Source organism: Poecilia reticulata, chromosome 12, assembly GCF_904066995.2.
Source record: "Poecilia reticulata chromosome 12, P_reticulata-male-v2, whole genome shotgun sequence".
In the NCBI taxonomy this organism is placed as follows: Eukaryota; Metazoa; Chordata; class Actinopteri; order Cyprinodontiformes; family Poeciliidae; genus Poecilia; species Poecilia reticulata.
The window spans coordinates 20,920,632-20,939,655 of record NC_088841.1 but is presented as its reverse complement, the minus strand read 5'-3'; the positions used below and the strand labels follow the sequence as shown (position 1 = coordinate 20,939,655).

At 37.4% G+C, this 19,024-nt stretch overlaps 1 protein-coding gene across 2 annotated transcripts; it reads left to right on the top strand.

Moving 5' to 3' along the window:
- Positions 1–1,670: 1,670 nt before the first annotated feature.
- rassf6 (Ras association domain family member 6) lies at positions 1,671–8,449 on the top strand. Of its 2 annotated transcripts, none has more exons than XM_081613613.1 (13): positions 1,671–1,828; positions 3,849–3,920; positions 4,245–4,323; positions 4,433–4,581; positions 4,678–4,769; positions 4,889–4,925; positions 5,078–5,178; positions 6,171–6,370; positions 6,612–6,713; positions 6,832–6,883; positions 6,967–7,085; positions 7,589–7,686; positions 7,910–8,449. In XM_081613613.1, exons 2-13 carry the CDS (start codon positions 3,862–3,864, stop codon positions 7,983–7,985), a joined length of 1,164 nt encoding a protein of 387 aa, XP_081469739.1. In that variant the 5' UTR covers positions 1,671–1,828; positions 3,849–3,861; the 3' UTR covers positions 7,986–8,449. The 2 variants fall into 2 exon arrangements, with proteins under 2 accessions (XP_081469739.1, XP_081469740.1); XM_081613614.1 differs by lacking the exon at positions 1,671–1,828 and adding an exon at positions 3,033–3,643.
- The last annotated feature ends 10,575 nt before the right edge of the window (positions 8,450–19,024 follow it).

Here is a 19,024-nt window from a genome sequence, read left to right as displayed (position 1 = left end):
ATAAAGACTCAGTGAGAAAGAAGGAAATAAGAATGACCAGAAGAGTTGTAAAATAAGTTAAAAAGCTGAGAAATACCAAGACGAACCAGCTTATCACATTCTCGAGCTTACTGGTTGCTTTCATAGAACTTACCAGGTACTTTCCTAAACCTTCAAGACTTCTTTCTAAAACTTGGCACAAGTTGACTGCTCAGTTATGGAAATGGACCTGGTACATTCAGGAAAACTAACCAATAAGTTTGCGAAGAGTATTTGATAAGTTCTGGGAAAGAAACTTTTTATGTTTTATGAAGGTTTCAAGAAAGTGTCTTGCAAGTTCTGGAAAGTGCCTTCTAGAACCTAGAAGCAGCCTCTAAGTTGTGCACAAATACCTGAACCCACTTATTGGACTATAAGTAATGCCTGGTGACTTCATTTTAAGAAAAGTCTTACACATTAAAAGCCCTCCTGCAGTGACACGTTGTCGGAGCAGAGAGGAGAACTTTTAGCGAGCCTAACAGTGTCTTGAGAAGGGAAGACGAGAGGGATACTCTGTAAAATGGATGGAGCTCTGCCAGCAGTGGGCTCTGTTCCTTTGTCCTGTTTGGTTTTCACATCCTTTACGTCCCCATTTTATGTTACTTGTTTTGTCAGATCAAACAACTTTTTTACAAGCAGGCAAACATAATAAAGTACTGGCAGCTGAATGTAATGTCAAATAGATGGCTTAGTAAAATGGCGAGAAGTTGTGGAAAATCAAAGTAAGGACGAGTATGTAAATAATCTGTGATCAAACATGCTGATGTTGTGTGGAAAATAATTCAATATTGCATAGCTTCATCATTGTGACACACTTTTCTTAATCCTGTCAATGTAGGATCAGTTAACTTCTATACATTGCCTATTAAAGGTGTGTTTTTTATGTTATTTTGTTTTGAGCATCAACCAATCACAGTCCCCAGAGGATACCATTACGCATAGCAACAGTCAATCACACATCCTCGCTAAGATAGCAGCTTCTGCTGTCTCCTTGCTCAAAGTTTCTGTCTTTGCTGGTCGAATAAATTATTCTTTGACTTTGAGAATTCAGACTCTGGTAAATTGTGGGAAAGTGGCTTACATGCTGCAAAACTTTCAAAAAGATGTTTCAAAAGCAGACCTGGTAAGTTTCAGAAAGTATCTTAATGATTGCTTTGCCAGTTTAAAACTGAGCACTGGCTAAATTCTCTGAAGACATAATTGTTATACCGTAATGTTTTACGCTGCCTAGTAACAAAGGGATCAAGGAAAAAGAGAAGTGTCTTTGAAATATAAGAAATATTTTTAAAAAACATGCCTCTAGTATGGCATAAGCAGTCGATCAGACCTTCAGAGTTGTGATGTATTGATGAAGAATTTGCTTTGCATGTTTTAACTTATGCTGGGTAAAGCAGTTTGATTTAAGCTGCTGAACTTAGCAGCAATAAAGGCTTAGCTACTAGGAGTCTGTATCAGATTCAAAGATTTGAAAATCCTCGAGTCTCCTTTTGTTTGTACACGCGATTTCTCTACCGCTCTCTCTCTCTCTCACTTTACCTTTCTTTCTATCTATCACTCTCTCTTTCTCTCATACATGCTCACATTCTAAAGTCAAGTCAGATCTGGTGTCGGTCAGCCACTCCCTCTGAGGATTGTCTCAACGTGTTCTGCAATAATTAACCAGCTGCTCTGGGGTTGCTACACAGGCTCACCTCCTGCAGCACCAACTGTACTTCAGACCTTTGAACGCAAACAAATGCACAAACATTCGACTTCTAAACATGTGGAAATCTACATCGCTGTTTAGAAGATCAGACGAAAGACTGGCCAGGTAGGGAGAACTTGTTTCTGATCTTCTACGGAGAACGGTTTTGATGTGGCTTTCCACAGAACCAAACGCTGAAAAGATGTAGGATTGGTATTGTTTATGTTATGTGAGTGAATTGGCAGTTTTGTTCCTTTTTATCTTATTAAGGGATATAATTATTGAGGGTTTCAAACAGAATTGTTGTGACTAACAATTGCGTTAGCAAAACAAAGGCTTTGAATTACTATCTATTGGAAGTTGATTATAAGAGGGAATGGGTACATGCACGACACACAGGTAAGATGAGTTACTGGGTGTGCACTGTGGCTTTTCACCCACCGGCCATGTCTTTTTCTGAGCAAAAGTGAATAATATTAAAGGCGTGCTTACATAGCCTTTGTTGATTGTCTCATGTAGATAATAATCAGTTTAAATGACATTTGTATCAGGCTCCTCTGAATTGAGGGAAGTGGCCATGACACAATTGGAAAATTGAAAAAAATACATTTTATGTATTATTAAAGCTTCTTTCTGTTTTAAGCACTATAATAATTTTTATGTGATATAGAATTCTCTTGGTAGTGAACATAATTGTGTAGTTCCAATAGGTTGCTTATTGATGTACAACATCTTGGGTTTTGACATGTTTTCACTGGGAAATGATCTATAATCTCCTTTTTTTATCCATAAAATGCAATAAGATTTTTTTTTACTAAATATGCATTTGATAATAGGCTGCACAGTGGTGCAGTTGGTAGAGCTGTTGCCTTGCAGCAAGAAGGTTCTGGGTTCAATTCCCGGCCCCTGTCTTTCTGCATGGAGTTTGCATGTTCTCCCTGTGCATGAGTGGGTTTTCTCCAGGTACTCCGGTTTCCTCCCACAGTCCAAAAACATGACTGTCAGGTTAATTGGCCTCTCCAAATTGCCCCTAGGTGTGTGTGCATGGTTGTGTGTCTCTGTGTTGCCCTGTGACAGACTGGCGACCTGTCCAGGGTGACCCCGCCTCTCGCCCAGAACGTTAGCTGGAGATCGGCACCGGCAACCCTCCCGACCCCACTAAGGGACAAGGGTGTAAGAAAATGAATGGATGGAGGGACATTTGATAATATGATTCTTTGACAAAGTGAAATTATACCGTAAAATTTTTTTATTCTTTCAATCATTTTTAAGCTTTAATCATTTCTAAAAAAAATAAATAAATGATAAATACATGTGCACCTCCAACAACAATTGAAACAATTTAAAAACTGACCCCATCTTCATTCAATTTAACACAAACAAATGACAACAAAGCAAATTCTGAAAACTGTATAAAACTTTATTGGGTTGCGCCTGGTTCTGAGCACTTCTTTAGTTACACTTTCAACCAGAAATGAATAGCTCAGATATTTCCTTCACCACAACAAACAGGTTGGGGCAGATGACAATTCTAAGAACAAAGGGAAATGCCAATTAAATGAACCACTGATGCTGTTCCTTTTACACTGTCAAAGAAAACCAGAGGAAATAAAAGAAGAGTAGGAGCAAAGACACTCCAGTAGTCGCTGGTTCCAGTGGGAGGTTTCAGCGTCTGTGGGCAAAATATAAACAAATGGTTGGCCCTACGCTGTCATCACTGGTTACTGGGTGGAGCACTGTTATTAAATCTCTTGGAAACATGCAGGAAAAAAAAGAAAGTGAAAGAGTAAAGGGACGGTTAGGGAGAACGGGATAAATATAACTTCAGACAGAGAAAGAAAGAGCTGGGAAAATCTTTTTAAAGCACAAAAAGAAGAAATCGACTGGGACAAAGACAAGATCAAGAGGATAACTTATCTCAGATTTTCAATGTCGGACCTGGTAAGACTTTTATTTTCTAGTAGCATTTTGAAAGGATTGAGGCTACAATGGTTGTGCGAGTGCAGGAAGACCGGTTTTAGCATTGTCGGTTCACAGGTTTTGTGTTGTATACTGCTTGATGCTTTAGGATTCAGCATGGCTGCTTTGTGTTTGTGCTGACAAGTGATCACAGTTGATCCTGTTGGGTTTTTTTTTCTCTCTGCAGTAGCTGAACAGAGATGAACAAAGCTCCTCTGCCTGCAGTGATCCCAGTAGGCAGCGGGAGGACGCTGACTAGGTGATTCAGGGCTTTCTATTTTAATTTTTGTTTATTCTATGTTTCTGATATTTTTCTGGAAAATGTCTTAATTCCACCAAAAAAAAAAACTCACTAAAAACATTTCATGTTTACAATCTCTTGTAAAAGTATTCAGATCCCTTGACCAATATTTTCACATTTCGTCAGACACATTTGGAGGTGTTGGAAGGGGGAAAAAAAGGGTTTTTAAACAAACAAATCTGAGAAGTGTGGCATGTATTTGATTGTACTTTTGCAAGGACGTTGCATTTCTCTGTCCTTTATTTTGCTGTGCAACATATTTCATTTATTTTTTCATTTCAGAGCAGAGTTTTTGTCACTTTTGAACACCTACAACTGCTACCTGAAGGACCAGACTCAGCTGCATCTCACCTATTCTCAGGTGTGAGACACAGCGCTTTAAATTGCTTCTGGTTTGTGAGAATTGCTGTAGGATAACTAAATGAAGACCTGCAGAAGGATGTGAGCAACAATACATGTCTGTGTGACAGGGGCATGGTGGACAGGTGATAGTGGAGGGCTTTCTGAACATCTCCTGGGGAGTACGACGACCAATCAGGCTGAAGATACAGGATGAGAAACAGATCCTTCCCCTTGAGTCTCCAACTACAGTTGATACCACCAATCAAAACAGCAAAAGGTTGTTTTTTTTTTTACTTTAATCATTTTCACATGGAAAGGTAAAAACTTTTGTATGACTGAACTGATGTCATTTCCTGGGTGTGTTTCTGTGCAGTACGATGTCACGATGGGAAGAATACAATGAGGTTCACCAGATAAAAAAGCCAGAGGCAACACAAGAAGCAATCTTCACACATCCTTTACCAGGTTCATTTTTGATCTTTTACACACCAGCACCATGTTTTCCCACTGGCTTCTTTCTTTCTAAATAAAAGCACCCTTACAGATTTCTTCTGTTCTTTTATTTTTCTTCTCAAATGGTTTAGATCCCGTCAGCCCAATCAGCCCTCTGGGGAGCAAAAGGTTCAGAGCTTTTAATCATTTCTTTTAAAACACAAATATTCATTTGAAACTGTAAAAGCCTGAGGTTTATAGGGCAAGTAATGTTTACATGCAAACTTTTACAGGACTCTGTTATAAGTGATGTCATTTCCTGGGTCTGTCTCTTTCTTCAGTACTATGTCACGATGGGGAGAATACAGTGAGCTTCACCAGATAGATGAGATGGCAGAGACAGAGGCAGCACAGGAAACAGTCGTCAAAGATCCTTTGCCAGGTTGGGCTTTATGTTTCTACGGTAACACTTTATTTGAAGTGGCGTGCGCCGTCATATACATGAAGTCTTCATGAACGTTTATGATGGTTGTCACTGAGTGTCATTCGATACATAATGCCACTTTTAATGCAAAACGGACACTTTAATGTAAATTCGTGTTCGAGTGTCATTGTTTACCAAATTACAATAATGGAAGTACTTGGTGCACCAAGTACATTTTGGAGCCGACATCACAAATGTGTGTTGTCACCTGACATATCACCACCACTAAATCTACAGAGTCAAAAAGTATAAAAGAGCTGGCTGCTGCACACAGGTCGTTTTGTGTGGTGTGCAGATGTTTCTTATAAAACTGGCAAAATTATTATGCCTGGTTGTAAAACGCAACAAAATGGCCGAAACATTGCATCAGCAACAAATAAAACTAAAAATAAAATAAGAGACGTTTGTTGTCAGCTGCCCAATTTGAGCATGGGGAATTTTGGTTAACCTCTTATTAAACTGAGTTACTTATCTGGTCATTTCAAAGGACTTTGTTTTCAAACAATATGCATCCTTAAAATGTGCCTCTCTTTTTGCATTTAGGGTTGCCTTTGTGGACACATAGCAGTTTTCCAAAGTCCAATCTGGCTCATTTGGTCATTGTGGGATCACAAATTTTCATACAATGCAGTCTGGGGACCTTTTAAAGGCATTGAATTATTAATTCTCTCTTTGTAGAGATTTAGATGCTCATTATTATCTACTAGATAGTATAAAATATCATCTTTAGTCATTTGTATTGCCTTAATGAACATGCTATTGAAATTAGTGGCAGTTTAAGTGATACTTAAAGTTTATAAGTATCACTTAAACTGGAGCTTCTTGTTTATCCTTTTACGATCTTCTTTGCCCTTTTATTGACCATTCATAGGGTTAGGGTTAGGACTTCTCTGCACTTAGATGGTGCTTGAAGATAACCGGATTGAAAAAGATGTTTTTACGTTTCACAGGGCCTCCTGTTTATGAGACTGCCACCCTGCGTCCCATGAGGCACAGGAGCCCTGAGCTGGAGCCAGAGTCCAACCTTGTTCGCTGTATGAGCGATGTCTCGTTGGTGAAGAGGAGGAAGGGCAGGGGCAAGTCAGCAGCACAAAGAGAGAAAGAAAAACAGCATCGCTTTTCTATCAACGGACATTTTTACAACTACAAAGTAAGTTCATCCAGAGGCAGATGGTTATATATTGATGAAGGAAAATAAGTGAAATTAAGGGAAGCTAAATGAAGTGAGATAATTCCTTTACTATCATAAAAATCCCTGGAATAACATTACAAAACCAAAATGTTACAGCAGGACAAACTCAAAAAGTAACACACAGACAGCTAACTGAGCTTCCAGTCTTATCCCTCATAAAATCCTGAACTACCTCTTTTCTTTTCATTGACTTTTGCAGACCTCTATATTCACTCCATCATTTGACACTTCAACTAAAGTTCGCATCTCCAGCAGGATGACCACAGGCCAAGTCATCGAACAGCTGCTAAACAAGTTCAAGGCAAGTTTAGAATGCTTGCTCTTACAGCACATTTCTGTTTCTGCTCAATCAGGAAAATCGTGAACAGACCACATGTTGAATTAGCTACTGTTTATCTATTGATTTGTTTGTAATGCAGATAGAAAATGATCCCCAGGAGTTTGCGTTGTACTGCGTTCACCAAAGTGGAGGTAAGGCTGAGCTGTTCAACCTGAGACCAATGAATAAATGAAAAAGAGTAAAGATGATTCCATGTCCTTGTTGCTTTTCCTAGAAAAAAGAAAGCTGAGTCACAGGGATCATCCACTTTGGGAACGAATCCTGCAGGGTCCCTCTGATGACATCATGAAGATCTTCCTGATGGACATGCATGAAGAAGAAATCAGCAATGTTGTGAGTTACAGCTATGACCGATGAGGTTTTAATGTCGATTTTTCGTTAAAAAAAATTTGTTTCATGACTGACTGTGATCCACAGTTTGGTACCATCCATTTGCGTTATGAGAATTGACTACAGGTTGTCAATTAGTTCAAGATTTGGGGAACTAAAATTTTGTAACCCTATAAGACAGAATATCCTTGCATTTTCTTTTCTGGTCAATATATTTCCTATGTCAATAGATTTCTGAAGGGGAATTCTTTAGACAAAAGAAAAATTTGTCTTAGCTTCCCTAGACAAAGTAAGGGACATTAGTCTACTGACAGTACAAAGCTTGCAAAACAGTTCATCAAAGTCCACCTTTGGGGCACAGATTTACAGATTTACCTTCACTTTTTATGCACTTAGTATATCAATTATTGTAGAATATTTTGTATTTTATTAAATTTTAAAGCTATGTTTGAGTGAAAGAAAGTCACATTTTTCTTAAATCACCAACTTCCATTTCTTGTGGTCAGGTTGCTCAGTATCTGAACTTGGAGCTACCCATCTTGGATCAGTTTCTGCTCAAACTCAGAGAGGAGGAAAACAGAGAGATTCAAAGGGTCATCAACAAGTAAGTGGGCGATTTTATTCACAAAAAGGATTTTATGTTGCCAATGGGATAATATAGTGAAAAATACTTAAGTTTGCAAGTGCTGTAGCGACACTGCGTTAACATTTTCAGATGCAGTAACACTTGTTGGCCTCTTGGTGGAGCCAGACATCATTTTAACTTGCATGTTTTTTGCTTCTCTTGATTTTCACTGATAACTTTCGTGGATTTGTGTTTGTGTCAGGTACCAACACCAGCACAGACTGCTGTCCCATATGCTGAGCTTTAAGATGTCCCCTCACATAGAGACCAGCGTCTGACCACTTCTGAACTCAGAGAAAGGACGAAAAAGTATCTCTGAGGAACTAAAAACATCGGAAAAAAACTTTTTTTTTCATAACATTTGGACTATGAAAAAGAATTTGAAAAAAAAAACAGAAATAAACACATATGATACAGGGCAGAATTCTATTTTGTCCAACAGAGGGAATTAAATTTACAGCTATTTTTCATAAAACATTTTTTTAAGAAAAACTGTGAAGTATTCATTTGCAAATTTTGGTGCCAGTATGTTTATTTCACAGACTTACTGAATTTAAAAAGTGACTAATATAACCTTTGTGTGTTGTTAGTACAGATTGCATTCCACTAATTTATATCTGAATTGGTTAGCATTTATCAGAGAACAAATTAAGATTATGTGCCATAAAAATCTCATGAAAGATCTGTGTGGAATTTAAAAAGTTTCTCATCTCTGTGGGATAAAATAAAATGATTTATTTGATGTATTATGTATTTGTGTTTCACAAGCTTGGGGGCCTTTAAAAGTCAAACTGTAAAACAGCTAGAGTAAGTAAATGCTGAAATGAGGAAAACATTGTCAATGTAAGACTGTTAGGCACAAAATGTCACAAATCTGTGTGGGTTTTTTTATAATGAAATATTTGCTTATTTGGATTTGTTAAAAGTATTTTTACCTCCACAATGCCTTAACATTTTCATAGAGACTGCAGCACTTCCTTCTGTCCAAATAGTTAATCTTACCCTTTCAAAAGTATTAACATCTGTGGAACCTTTACAAGTTTAATCCCATTACAGTAACAAACTTCAGTGTGACTTTGGGAGTTTAAGCAATTTATTCCAAAGTGGCAACAGTGGAAAGATAAAGTGGAAAGAAAGCAGATATGGTCTTCAAGAACTTTTAAAATAGGAATCTGAAAAGTATTCATTGAGTTGAGCTGTTTAGCAACAAAGAAAAACAATTTTAAAATTTCGACAACCTCCTGTTATAAAACAGTGAGGATAAATTTCCCCTAACGTTGTAACCGAGACGACTTATGTTTAGTCACCATAAAACCAGTTAGATATTTAAGCATGGAATCTGGAGTTCACTCTTCTGTCAGAAATGGAAAATACAGTGTGGCTTTACGTTCTGGTAAAGATCCAGAGAAACAGATTTAGGTGATGAACATCTGAAAACAATCTCCATGACTAAAACCATAGGTTTCCTGTTTCTTGTGCTTCCTTTAGTTTGTGATCTTAGAAACTGCAAAAGAAGATCAATATGCATACATTTTTTACAGACTGTTGGTCTGCAATATTAATTTTGTTGCGCCCAATTGAAGTTTTGAAATTAGGGTAATAATTATAGAAATGTACAAAATGTAAAAGCCTGGGGCCTTTTACTGGTGGTTCAAATTGGTTTGAACGATGAACACTGCCTTGAACGTTCTCCTGAACTTTTTCACATATTAACATTTTAAAACCACATTCATTCCCGTGTGATTTTCATATCACATTTGTATCAGTTCTGAGATAACATCACACACAGCAGATGTTGCTGTTTAATATGTTAAAAAACTTCAGATCTTGATGTTCTCAGAGGCTGCCAGTCTCTCCCTTACTTCTATGTTTTGTTGTTAATGGTGACATTTGGTAGGAGAGTATTAATGCACCATCACTGGCATAGTGTAGTATTAAAAGAGACACTACAGTTGTGCAAAAAAAGTCACAAAAAACAGATAAATCTTAGATCAGTGTTTATTTAATTCTCCTTTACCAACAGTTATAAAAGTTAAATGTGTGACTTTGATTGTTCTCCATTGAATGAGGTGCAACGTATTAGGATGTGTCTTAAAGGTACTGTTTTACATACAGTTTTGGGGTTAAATGAAATGTTTTCTACCTTTTTCTCTCCAGAATCAGGCATCATACCTATTTTACAACCAACAAAGAACTTTGAGGTGACACATTATTTGAATCTCCACTACATTTTTTGATTTTTCTTTATGCTGAATATTTTATTAGTCAGACAATTTTGTGAGGGTCAGTACAGCTTAATGCAGTAGCAGAAATAATCAAATCAGAAAAATCAATCATCCTATCTAACCTATCTTTCCCTAATGCTGACACTGAGAACTAAAAATCGATGGATGGCGTATGGAATTTCGAACCCCAGAAACAGCCTGACAATGAAGAACGTGTTCCAGCAGGAGGAGACTCACAGCGCTGATCAGACCTGCAGGCGTCCATGCAGGTCTGATGAGTTTCGTTTCTGCATGGATGTGAGGTCACACAGGCCTTGGCTGCTGGCAGAAAGAGGACTGATGTAGAGCTGCAGGTCTAGGATCTTAAGGTGACTTTCTGTAGCGGTCCTCAGCTTCTTGTCTTCCAGATCTGAAGCCCCCTTCACCTTGTTTCAAGATCTTTCTGGTCCGCTGAGATGTAGGCGAGCTGACCACACGGAAGGAAGGACATAGTTCCTCTTCTTTGCCTTTTGGGTCTGAATTTAGATAATGAGAGAAGTGCAATTTGAGGCCACGTATTGCACGACTGATGGGTTGGTCCCCATGCACAGGACAGTCTTTGGCTCTCTGTGGCCCCAGATCTTCTTCAGCTGCAGAGTTCTTTGTCCATCTCAATTTTGGCTAAAATCTGCCTGGAGGATCCAACCAAAGGTTCCTCTTTTGCTTTCACCTTTTATAGAGTTTCTCCACCCTATAGATACACTTGCATTAGCTGGCACTGTTGTTAAGCTTGTTTTATTATCTGTCTGCTTGGATAGATGATCTCATATCCATCAATGTCTTAGAGACATTATGACCTGATGTCTGTGTTCATGTCCTGGTGTTGCTCAAATGTCACCCTAAACTCTTTACCTGCACAGTTTTTTCTTCTAACAGTTTGAGTTGCAACAATGTGTTTCCAAATCATCAAACTCTGAGGTGTTGGTCGTCTCTGCTCTCCTTTTAGTTCCTCTTTCCTCTGATCCTTCACCTGCTATCTACCTCCAACACATCAGTGATCTTTGATTGCAGTTACACATTTTACATCATTTCAAGTTCATTATCAAAATCAAATCTATAACCTATTTAGCTTTGACTTAGCAGTCATTTATAATGTTATGATAATCATGCCTTATTAGTTACTCTTATAATTATATTCTGAGTAATTATATGTGTTCTTCTGAAAAGAAAACAGGAATCATCCATTATTCTTATTTTGAGACCAAAGTTAGTTTTTCATTCTTACAAGAAAAAACATCAATATAAGTATTTTGCTCTGAGTTTTATTCAGTTACTCAATTTGTTTAGACTTCATTCTTTAAAACTTTCTTGTGTTGAAGTAAGGAATAGTCTAAACTATTTCTATAAATCTGCAGACTGGAAACTTTCTTTCATCATGAAGCCTGCTGTTCCTTTTTAATGGCTTGGCACCTCTCTCTCTCTCTCTCTCTCTCTCTCTCTCTCTGTCTCTGTCTCTCTCTCTCTGTCTTTGCCTGACTATGATTTCTAATGATTAAATACAAAAGGAAATAGAATTTAAAAGTAAAGCTTGCATCAGACAAAACAAACACAACCTCACTGATTTTATTGAAGCTTGATTTTACTCTTGGGTCTAGATGCTACTTTGTGTAATTAATTTCAAAGGTAACTTTATGTATTGTTACTGATAACCTAAAATCTCCAGCATTGAAATAATGAGATGATCTTTGGTTTTCTTGACACTGTGAAAAAGAATTAAACCTTTAAATCTTTTTGCATGTCTTGGATTTCAGGGTGTGTTTGCTTTTGCTGGGGTTAAAAATCAAAATAAAGTGGCACAATAGTTTCTGTGAAAGAGAAGACAACAATAACTGTTGAATGAATATTTAAACTTTTCCTTAATGGTTACATCGAGTACAGAGGGTGAAAAGATTTACCGTTTTGTCCAAAATGCAGCTTTTAATGTCATAGGTTTTCCACTTAGGACATTTGTTTCTTTCGATGATTGCATCGATTTCATACTTGATCTTACTTTTTCCCTGCAGAAAGAACCAGATAAAACAGTGATTAGAAGTATGTTTTGATAGGGTACATTCATTTGTTTAAGAAAGATCAGTTCTACCTGTGTTTTAGCGTTCTGAACTGAGACCAGCTTGAACAACTCCTTGCCCTTCGCAATCTTGTTCATCCTTTCCACAGCATATTTAACGGCCTTCTTAACATCTTTTGACTCAGGAGATTTTTCAGACCAAGGCTCTAAAAGATGCACTTTTATCAGTAACAATGTAAACAAAGATCACAGAATAGAGACAAAAACTGTCGAGCTTGAATCAGTTTGTAGGGTTAAAGAACGGGCAAGAAAGAGTCTCATCATTCTGCCCATTTTGACCAGCAGTGCAGTGGCTTTATCTCACATCACAGAACCTCTTTTACCCATCCAGTCCAAAAAAAATTCTCATGTATAATGGCAATATAAAGAACTGGGTGTTGATCACACCCAATTTTGTACTTTTTATTCAGCCCCTTTGTTCAGTGGTCCCCAAACTATGGCCCGCGGGCCAAATCCGGCCCACCTCCACCTTTGGTCTGGCCCGCTGACCAATACCAGAGGGCATTTAGATTTTTTTTATATACCATATTTTCCGGATTATAAGCCGCTACTTTTTTCCTAAGCTTTGAGTCTTGCGGCTTACAGCCCAGTGCAGCTTATATGTGGATTTTTCTTCAACCACCAGGGGGCTCTTTAGCAGGAAGTGAATCATTGGAAGTCAAAATTGGAAATAAAAGAAGAAAGTGCCCATTAAAACGGAATTAGGTTTTAATAGGGAATTGAAATTTGAGAATGTTGCTGATCAGTTAAATACCATTGAGGGGGAAAAGAAGATTTTTCTGTTTTTTAAATAATACTGGATCATTATGAGAATTTGATGTATAGATATTAGGATCCAGTAGATAGCAGTAGTGCAACAATAATGGATCCAAGCTGCCGTTGAAATCTAAAGAAGAAGAAGGCGCCTATTTTCATTTAGCACATGCTAGTAGCAACACGAAGGATCAGCACTATCACCGTTACAGTTACCGTTCAGAAACTACCGTAATCAGTTCAGTCAAAATCTAAACTTGGCACCTTTTTCTTTTTCAACCGTAATGAATGTGATATTCAATTGACCTGTTATGACTCAAATGTTGGGTGTCCGCCCCCCTCTGCTGCTGCTGCATTGTTGTGGAAAACCTGGAGCGGCAGAGATATCTGCGGCTTATAGTCCGGTGCGGCTTATATGTGTATGTCTGCTGTTTTGTTTTTGTTTTTGTTTTTTTTAACTCTCGGGTTGCGACTTATAGTCCGGAAAATACAGTATTTATTTCATAAATAGTGCTATTATTTATTTCCTGACTTTTGTTCTGTGAAGAACCCAGAGAATGTTATTTGATTGTGCTTTCTGGAAAACAATATTTTTTTACATTTAGGCACTCCTGCAATCGTCACACTTTTTCTGTTAGAAACTGACTACAGCCAGACAAGGGAAAAGTTTTGGGCCCCTGTCTTTACTGATCAGAACTTGGTAACAAAGAAGAAAACACGGTTTTTCTTCAAGCTTTATTTTGGATTTAAATTTCATTAACTGCACACCTCACATATGATTCCATTAAGGTAAAATCCCAAAGGAAATAAGACATGGTAAGGAATTAGACTACAAAAAAGAAGCCCTTTATAAATACAATTTAGCACAATAAAGTGGCGAGTCTTTTTTTTTTCCTATCTGACTTGTAGCTGAAGCAAAACATCTGACTTGTACTCAATGATATTGCATTTATGAGTCATCAGCTGTGGAATAAATCCACAAACACACAACTTATTTGACCATGAAGTCTGCAAGCCTCACAGTTTTAGAACAATATCTCCGTTCTAATTTGAAGAATCAGATTATTGTGTTCAAATTTAAAGACAATGTTGTTACCTATCTTACCATTTACTTAGATTCTCTGTGATCACTAAGTGGTTTCACAGGCTGATGGAAACAAACTAGCTTCTTTGTTATCTAATACAGTTTGTTCTTCTTTTAAAAAGGAAAGAAGAAACCACAAAGTTACACTTTGATGTTGTTTGATTTGTTTCCTGACTGTTGGCCATGATTTTATATTCATGGCTGAACAGTTGAAACTCATCAAACTCTAAACTTAGTTTGGATATGTTTACATTTTAACCACTATATTGTGTTACATAAATAAACATGTCTATTCAGGACACATTGCATTCATATCTCTACTTACTGGCTTTAAGGTATCTCTTCTCAGGCTGCTCTCCCAAACACAGGTTGAAGACTGACAGACATATCAGGAAGGACAATGGCAGAGACATATTTTGCTTTCCAACAACTTGTCAGCTACAGACGTTCCCAAGAACTTTTCAAGATACTAAAAAGTCCAGGTCTATGTTATAGGAACAAAATATAAAAAAGAAACTATTAAATACAAGAGAACAGAAGAAAAAGAGTTAAATATTGATTACTAACTGTTAAAAGTCCACCACCAACCTTATAGATGTCACTTCAGCTGGAGGAAAATGGATCAGAGGAAGAGGGAAACAGCTACTGTGTTCTCTGAGTGAATGTGTGTTTGTGTGTGTGTCAGCAATCAGGCTTTTATGTTCAACCAGTCAGTGAAGACCACACCCACCTACTGCCTGGGAGTGACGCCATGCATGCTTGTAAGCCATCAGGAGCCTTGGTGAACATTGGAGGCAAACTGCAGAATGGGTGTCTGGTGATGCCTCCCAGCTGCAGTTATTCAGGAAACTTCATGTTGGATATGTGGGCATGTTGTCTGTTAGTGCCACGTCTGTGGGCGTGTGCCTACAATTAGCTTTTATTGTTGAGCAAAAACCTATTGCTGTACACAGTGAGTCAATGGAGGAAAACTGATCCACATAGTAATTCAAAAAACTTAGTTTTTACCTCTTAAACGGTGGATTGGTGTGGCGTCTGCAGTGATGTGAAAGCTACCGGTCTGTTGTGGTTGAGAGAGAGGTCACCGCACAAATACAAAATCTTACAAAGTAATTTTGGTCTAGTTTGTAGTGCAAATATATTAGCATACTTGAAGTAAAACAAAACTAACTTATAAATAACTTTTTAGCAAAATACAGAGGCTTGTTTATTTTCTTCCTAATAATTGAGAAGTCTTCTCAGAATGTGGCTCTAGGAACAAAACCATCAGAAAATCCAGGACATGCTGTAGGGACACAATGTAATTGTATCCTTTATGGAAGAGTACTGTGAAGAAAGCACTTGTTGAATTAGTCTTTAAAGTCCAATATAGAGCGTTCTTCCATCCAGGATAACAACATGTTGCTACATTAGAAAAGACCAATACAAAAGTAGACATAAATCTGGTAATCTGTATAGATTGACATAACTGGTCATTATTGCTCTTAAAGAACAATAAGCATTTTCCTTCCACTGCACAATTATAATCTACTTGTTTGACATGTTAATATTTCAATAAAATTCATAATAAGTTCTATAAGAAATTTTTTTTATTATAGATACATCTGGACCTTTAAGATAAAAATATTGGCCCTCACTGGGATTCCAATACCATGTTGTAATAGCAATGAAGGGCCACCATAGTGATAATGGTGACATTGCCTGCATTTATATAGGAAAAAAAAACACTATTACATTTCATTTGGATATGTGGGCATGTTGTCTGTTAGTGCCACGTCTGTGGAGGTGTGCCTACAATTAGTTTTTTTATTGTTGAGCAAAAACCTGTTGCTGTACACAGTGAGTCAATGCAGGATAACTGATCCACATAATTCAAAGAACTTAGTTTTTACCTCTTAAACGGTGGATTGGTGTGGCGTCTGCAGTGATGTGAAAGCTACCGGTCTGTTGTGGTTGAGGGAGAGGTCACTGCAAAAATACAAAATTTTACCAAGTATTTTTGGTCTAGTTTCTAGTGCAAATATCTTAGCACACTAGAAGTAAAACAAAACTAACTTAAAAGTAACTTTTTAGCAAAATACAGAGGCTTGTTTTTCCTTCCTAATAATAAGAATGCATTAATATTGATGAAAAAGTACTTGTTCCATTGGCAGATTATTTTACTTATAACAAGATATTTTCCCCATGTTATAAACAATGAGTACTGTCCGAAAGCACAACGTTGTTGAGACAAGCGGCAAAAACGCGTTTTCTGTGAGGAGGAAACCCGCCTTTGCCATTGCCAAAAAATCTAAATGGGAATTGTTTAGTCAAAAGATAAATTTATTAACGCTAAAGAACAAACAAATTTGTCCTAGGTCCTTCTAGGATAAAGTGGTGGACATTTTCCAATCTACTGACAGTGCAAATCTTGCAAATCAGTTCATCAAAGTCCACCTTTGGGGCACAGATTTACCTTTTGCAAAAGTAGTTGAGATCACATTTGCAGGATGTGGGTTGTTTGGCTCAAACATCAAGAATTGACATGTTGCGGTATCTTAATGAAACGCTGGGAAACCAGCTAAAATATTTTTTGTTTTTGTTTTGTGACCCTTTGTGACAAAATTAAGCAGAATAAAACTTAATGGGAGATATGTTCTGATAAGTTAACAAATAGCATCTAAAAATGCAAGACTGTAATAAATAAAAATCAAGGAGAATGTTACCAAAAATAGACAAAGTGGATTAAACAAAAACCGCATTTGACTTTTCTTTTGTAACTCTTGGTATCAGGTTTAATCACATTACAGTAACAAACTTCAGTGTGACTTTGGGAGTTTAAGCAATTTATTCCAAAGTGGCAACAGTGGAAAGATAAAGTGGAAAGAAAGCAGATATGGTCTTCAAAAACTTTTAAAATAGGAATCTGAAAAGTATTCATTGAGTTGAGCTGTTTAGCAACAAAGAAAAACAATTTTAAAACTTTCTGCCCCGACAACCTCCTGTTATAAAGCAGTGAGGATAAATTTCCCCTAACGTTGTAACCGAGACGACTTATGTTTAGTCACCATAAAACCAGTTCGATATTTAAGCATGGAATCTGGAGTTCACTCTTCTGTCAGAAATGGAAAATACAGTGTGGCTTTACGTTCTGGTAAAGATCCAGAGAAACAGATTTAGGTGATGAACATCTGAAAACAATCTCCATGACTAAAACCACAGGTTTCCTGTTTCTTGTGCTTCCTTTAGTTTGTGATCTTTGAAACTGCAAAAGAAGATCAATATGCATACATTTTTTACAGACTGTTGGTCTGCAATATTAATTTTGTTGCGCCCAATTGAAGTTTTGAAATTAGGGTAATAATTATAGAAATGTACAAAATGTAAAAGCCTGGGGCCTTTTAATGGTGGTTCAAATTGGTTTGAACGATGAACACTGCCTTGAACGTTCTCCTGAACTTTTTCACATATTAACATTTTAAAACCACATTCATTCCTGTGTGATTTTCATATCACATTTGTATCAGTTCTGAGATAACATCACACACAGCAGATGTTGCTGTTTAATATGTTAAAAAACTTCAGATCTTGATGTTCTCAGAGGCTGCCAGTCTCGATCCCTTACTTCTATGTTTTGTTGTTAATGGTGACATTTGGTAGGAGAGTATTAATGCACCATCACTGGCATAGTGTAGTATTAAAAGAGACACTACAATTGTGCAAAAAAAGTCACAAAAAACAGATAAAGCTTAGATCAGTGTTTATTTAATTCTCCTTTACCAACAGTTATAAAAGTTAAATGTGTGACTTTTTGATTGTTCTCCCAAAAAAATAATCTACACCTATTTCCATTGAATTAGGTGCAACATGTTAGGGGGTGCATTAAATGTTTCTTAAAACCAATCACAACTGTGAACCTATACAAATATTTTAGACTGTTGTTGTTGGTGCACCCCCTCCACCGCCTTCTTTCTCTACTTTTCCTTCTGAGAGGGTGAGACCTGCTCCCAGCTCTCCATCTAACGCGTGAATTGAGTTTCCTAAATCTGCTGGGTATCGCCCTGTCCAGAACTGAAGTTAGCTGCTGAAATGTTGAGAAAGACTCACCTGGTTCCTGACGACCTCCATCCAGGTGTCCCACCATTCTTCCCCCTGTGAGTTAGTCAGACTGAGCCGCGTGCAGCCATCTAGTTTCACAGACCACACATGTTAATGGTCGCTCTTTCTCTTTGTTACAACCTGTCCTTGTTACTGAACCAGGTTGGTTTTAGTGACTCCAGTGAGTCTCACGGATGTTTTACATATAGTTTGGGGTTAAAGCAGTCTTTGAAATCTTTTTCTCTCCAGAATCAGGCATCATACATATTTTACAACCAACAAAGAACTTTGAGGTGACACATTAATTGAATGTCCACAACATCTTTTAGATTTTTCTTTACGCTAAATATTTTATTAGTTAGACAATTTTGCGAGTGTCAGTACAGCTTAATGCAGTAGCAGAAATAACGTATTGTGGGACTGATGGGTTGGTCCCCATGCACAGGACAGTCTTCGGCTCTCTGTGGCCCCGGATCTTCTTCAGCTGCAGAGTTCTTTGTCCATCTCAATTTTGGCTAAAATCTGCCTGGAGGATCCAACCAAAGGTTCCTCTTTTGCTTTCACCTTTTATAGAGTTTCTCCACCCTATAGATACACTTGCATTAGCTGGCACTGCTGTTATACTTGTTTTATTGTCTGTCTGCTTGGATAGATGATCTCATATCCATCAATGTCTTAGAGACATTATGACCTGATGTCTGTGTTCATGTCCTGGTGTTGCTCAAATGTCACCCTAAACTCTTTACCTGCACAGTTTTTTCTTCTAACAGTTTGAGTTGCAACAATGTGTTTCCAAATCATCAAACTCTGAGGTGTTGGTCGTCTCTGCTCTCCTTTTAGTTCCTCTTTCCTCTGATCTTTCACCTGCTATCTACCTCCAACACATCAGTGATCTTTGATTGCAGTTACACATTTTACATCATTTCAAGTTCATTATCAAAATCACATCTATAACCTATTTAGCTTTGACTTAGCAGTCATTTATAATGTTATGATTATCATGCCTTATTAGTTACTCTTATTATAATTATAATGTCAGTGATTATATGTGTTCTTCTGAAAAGAAAACAG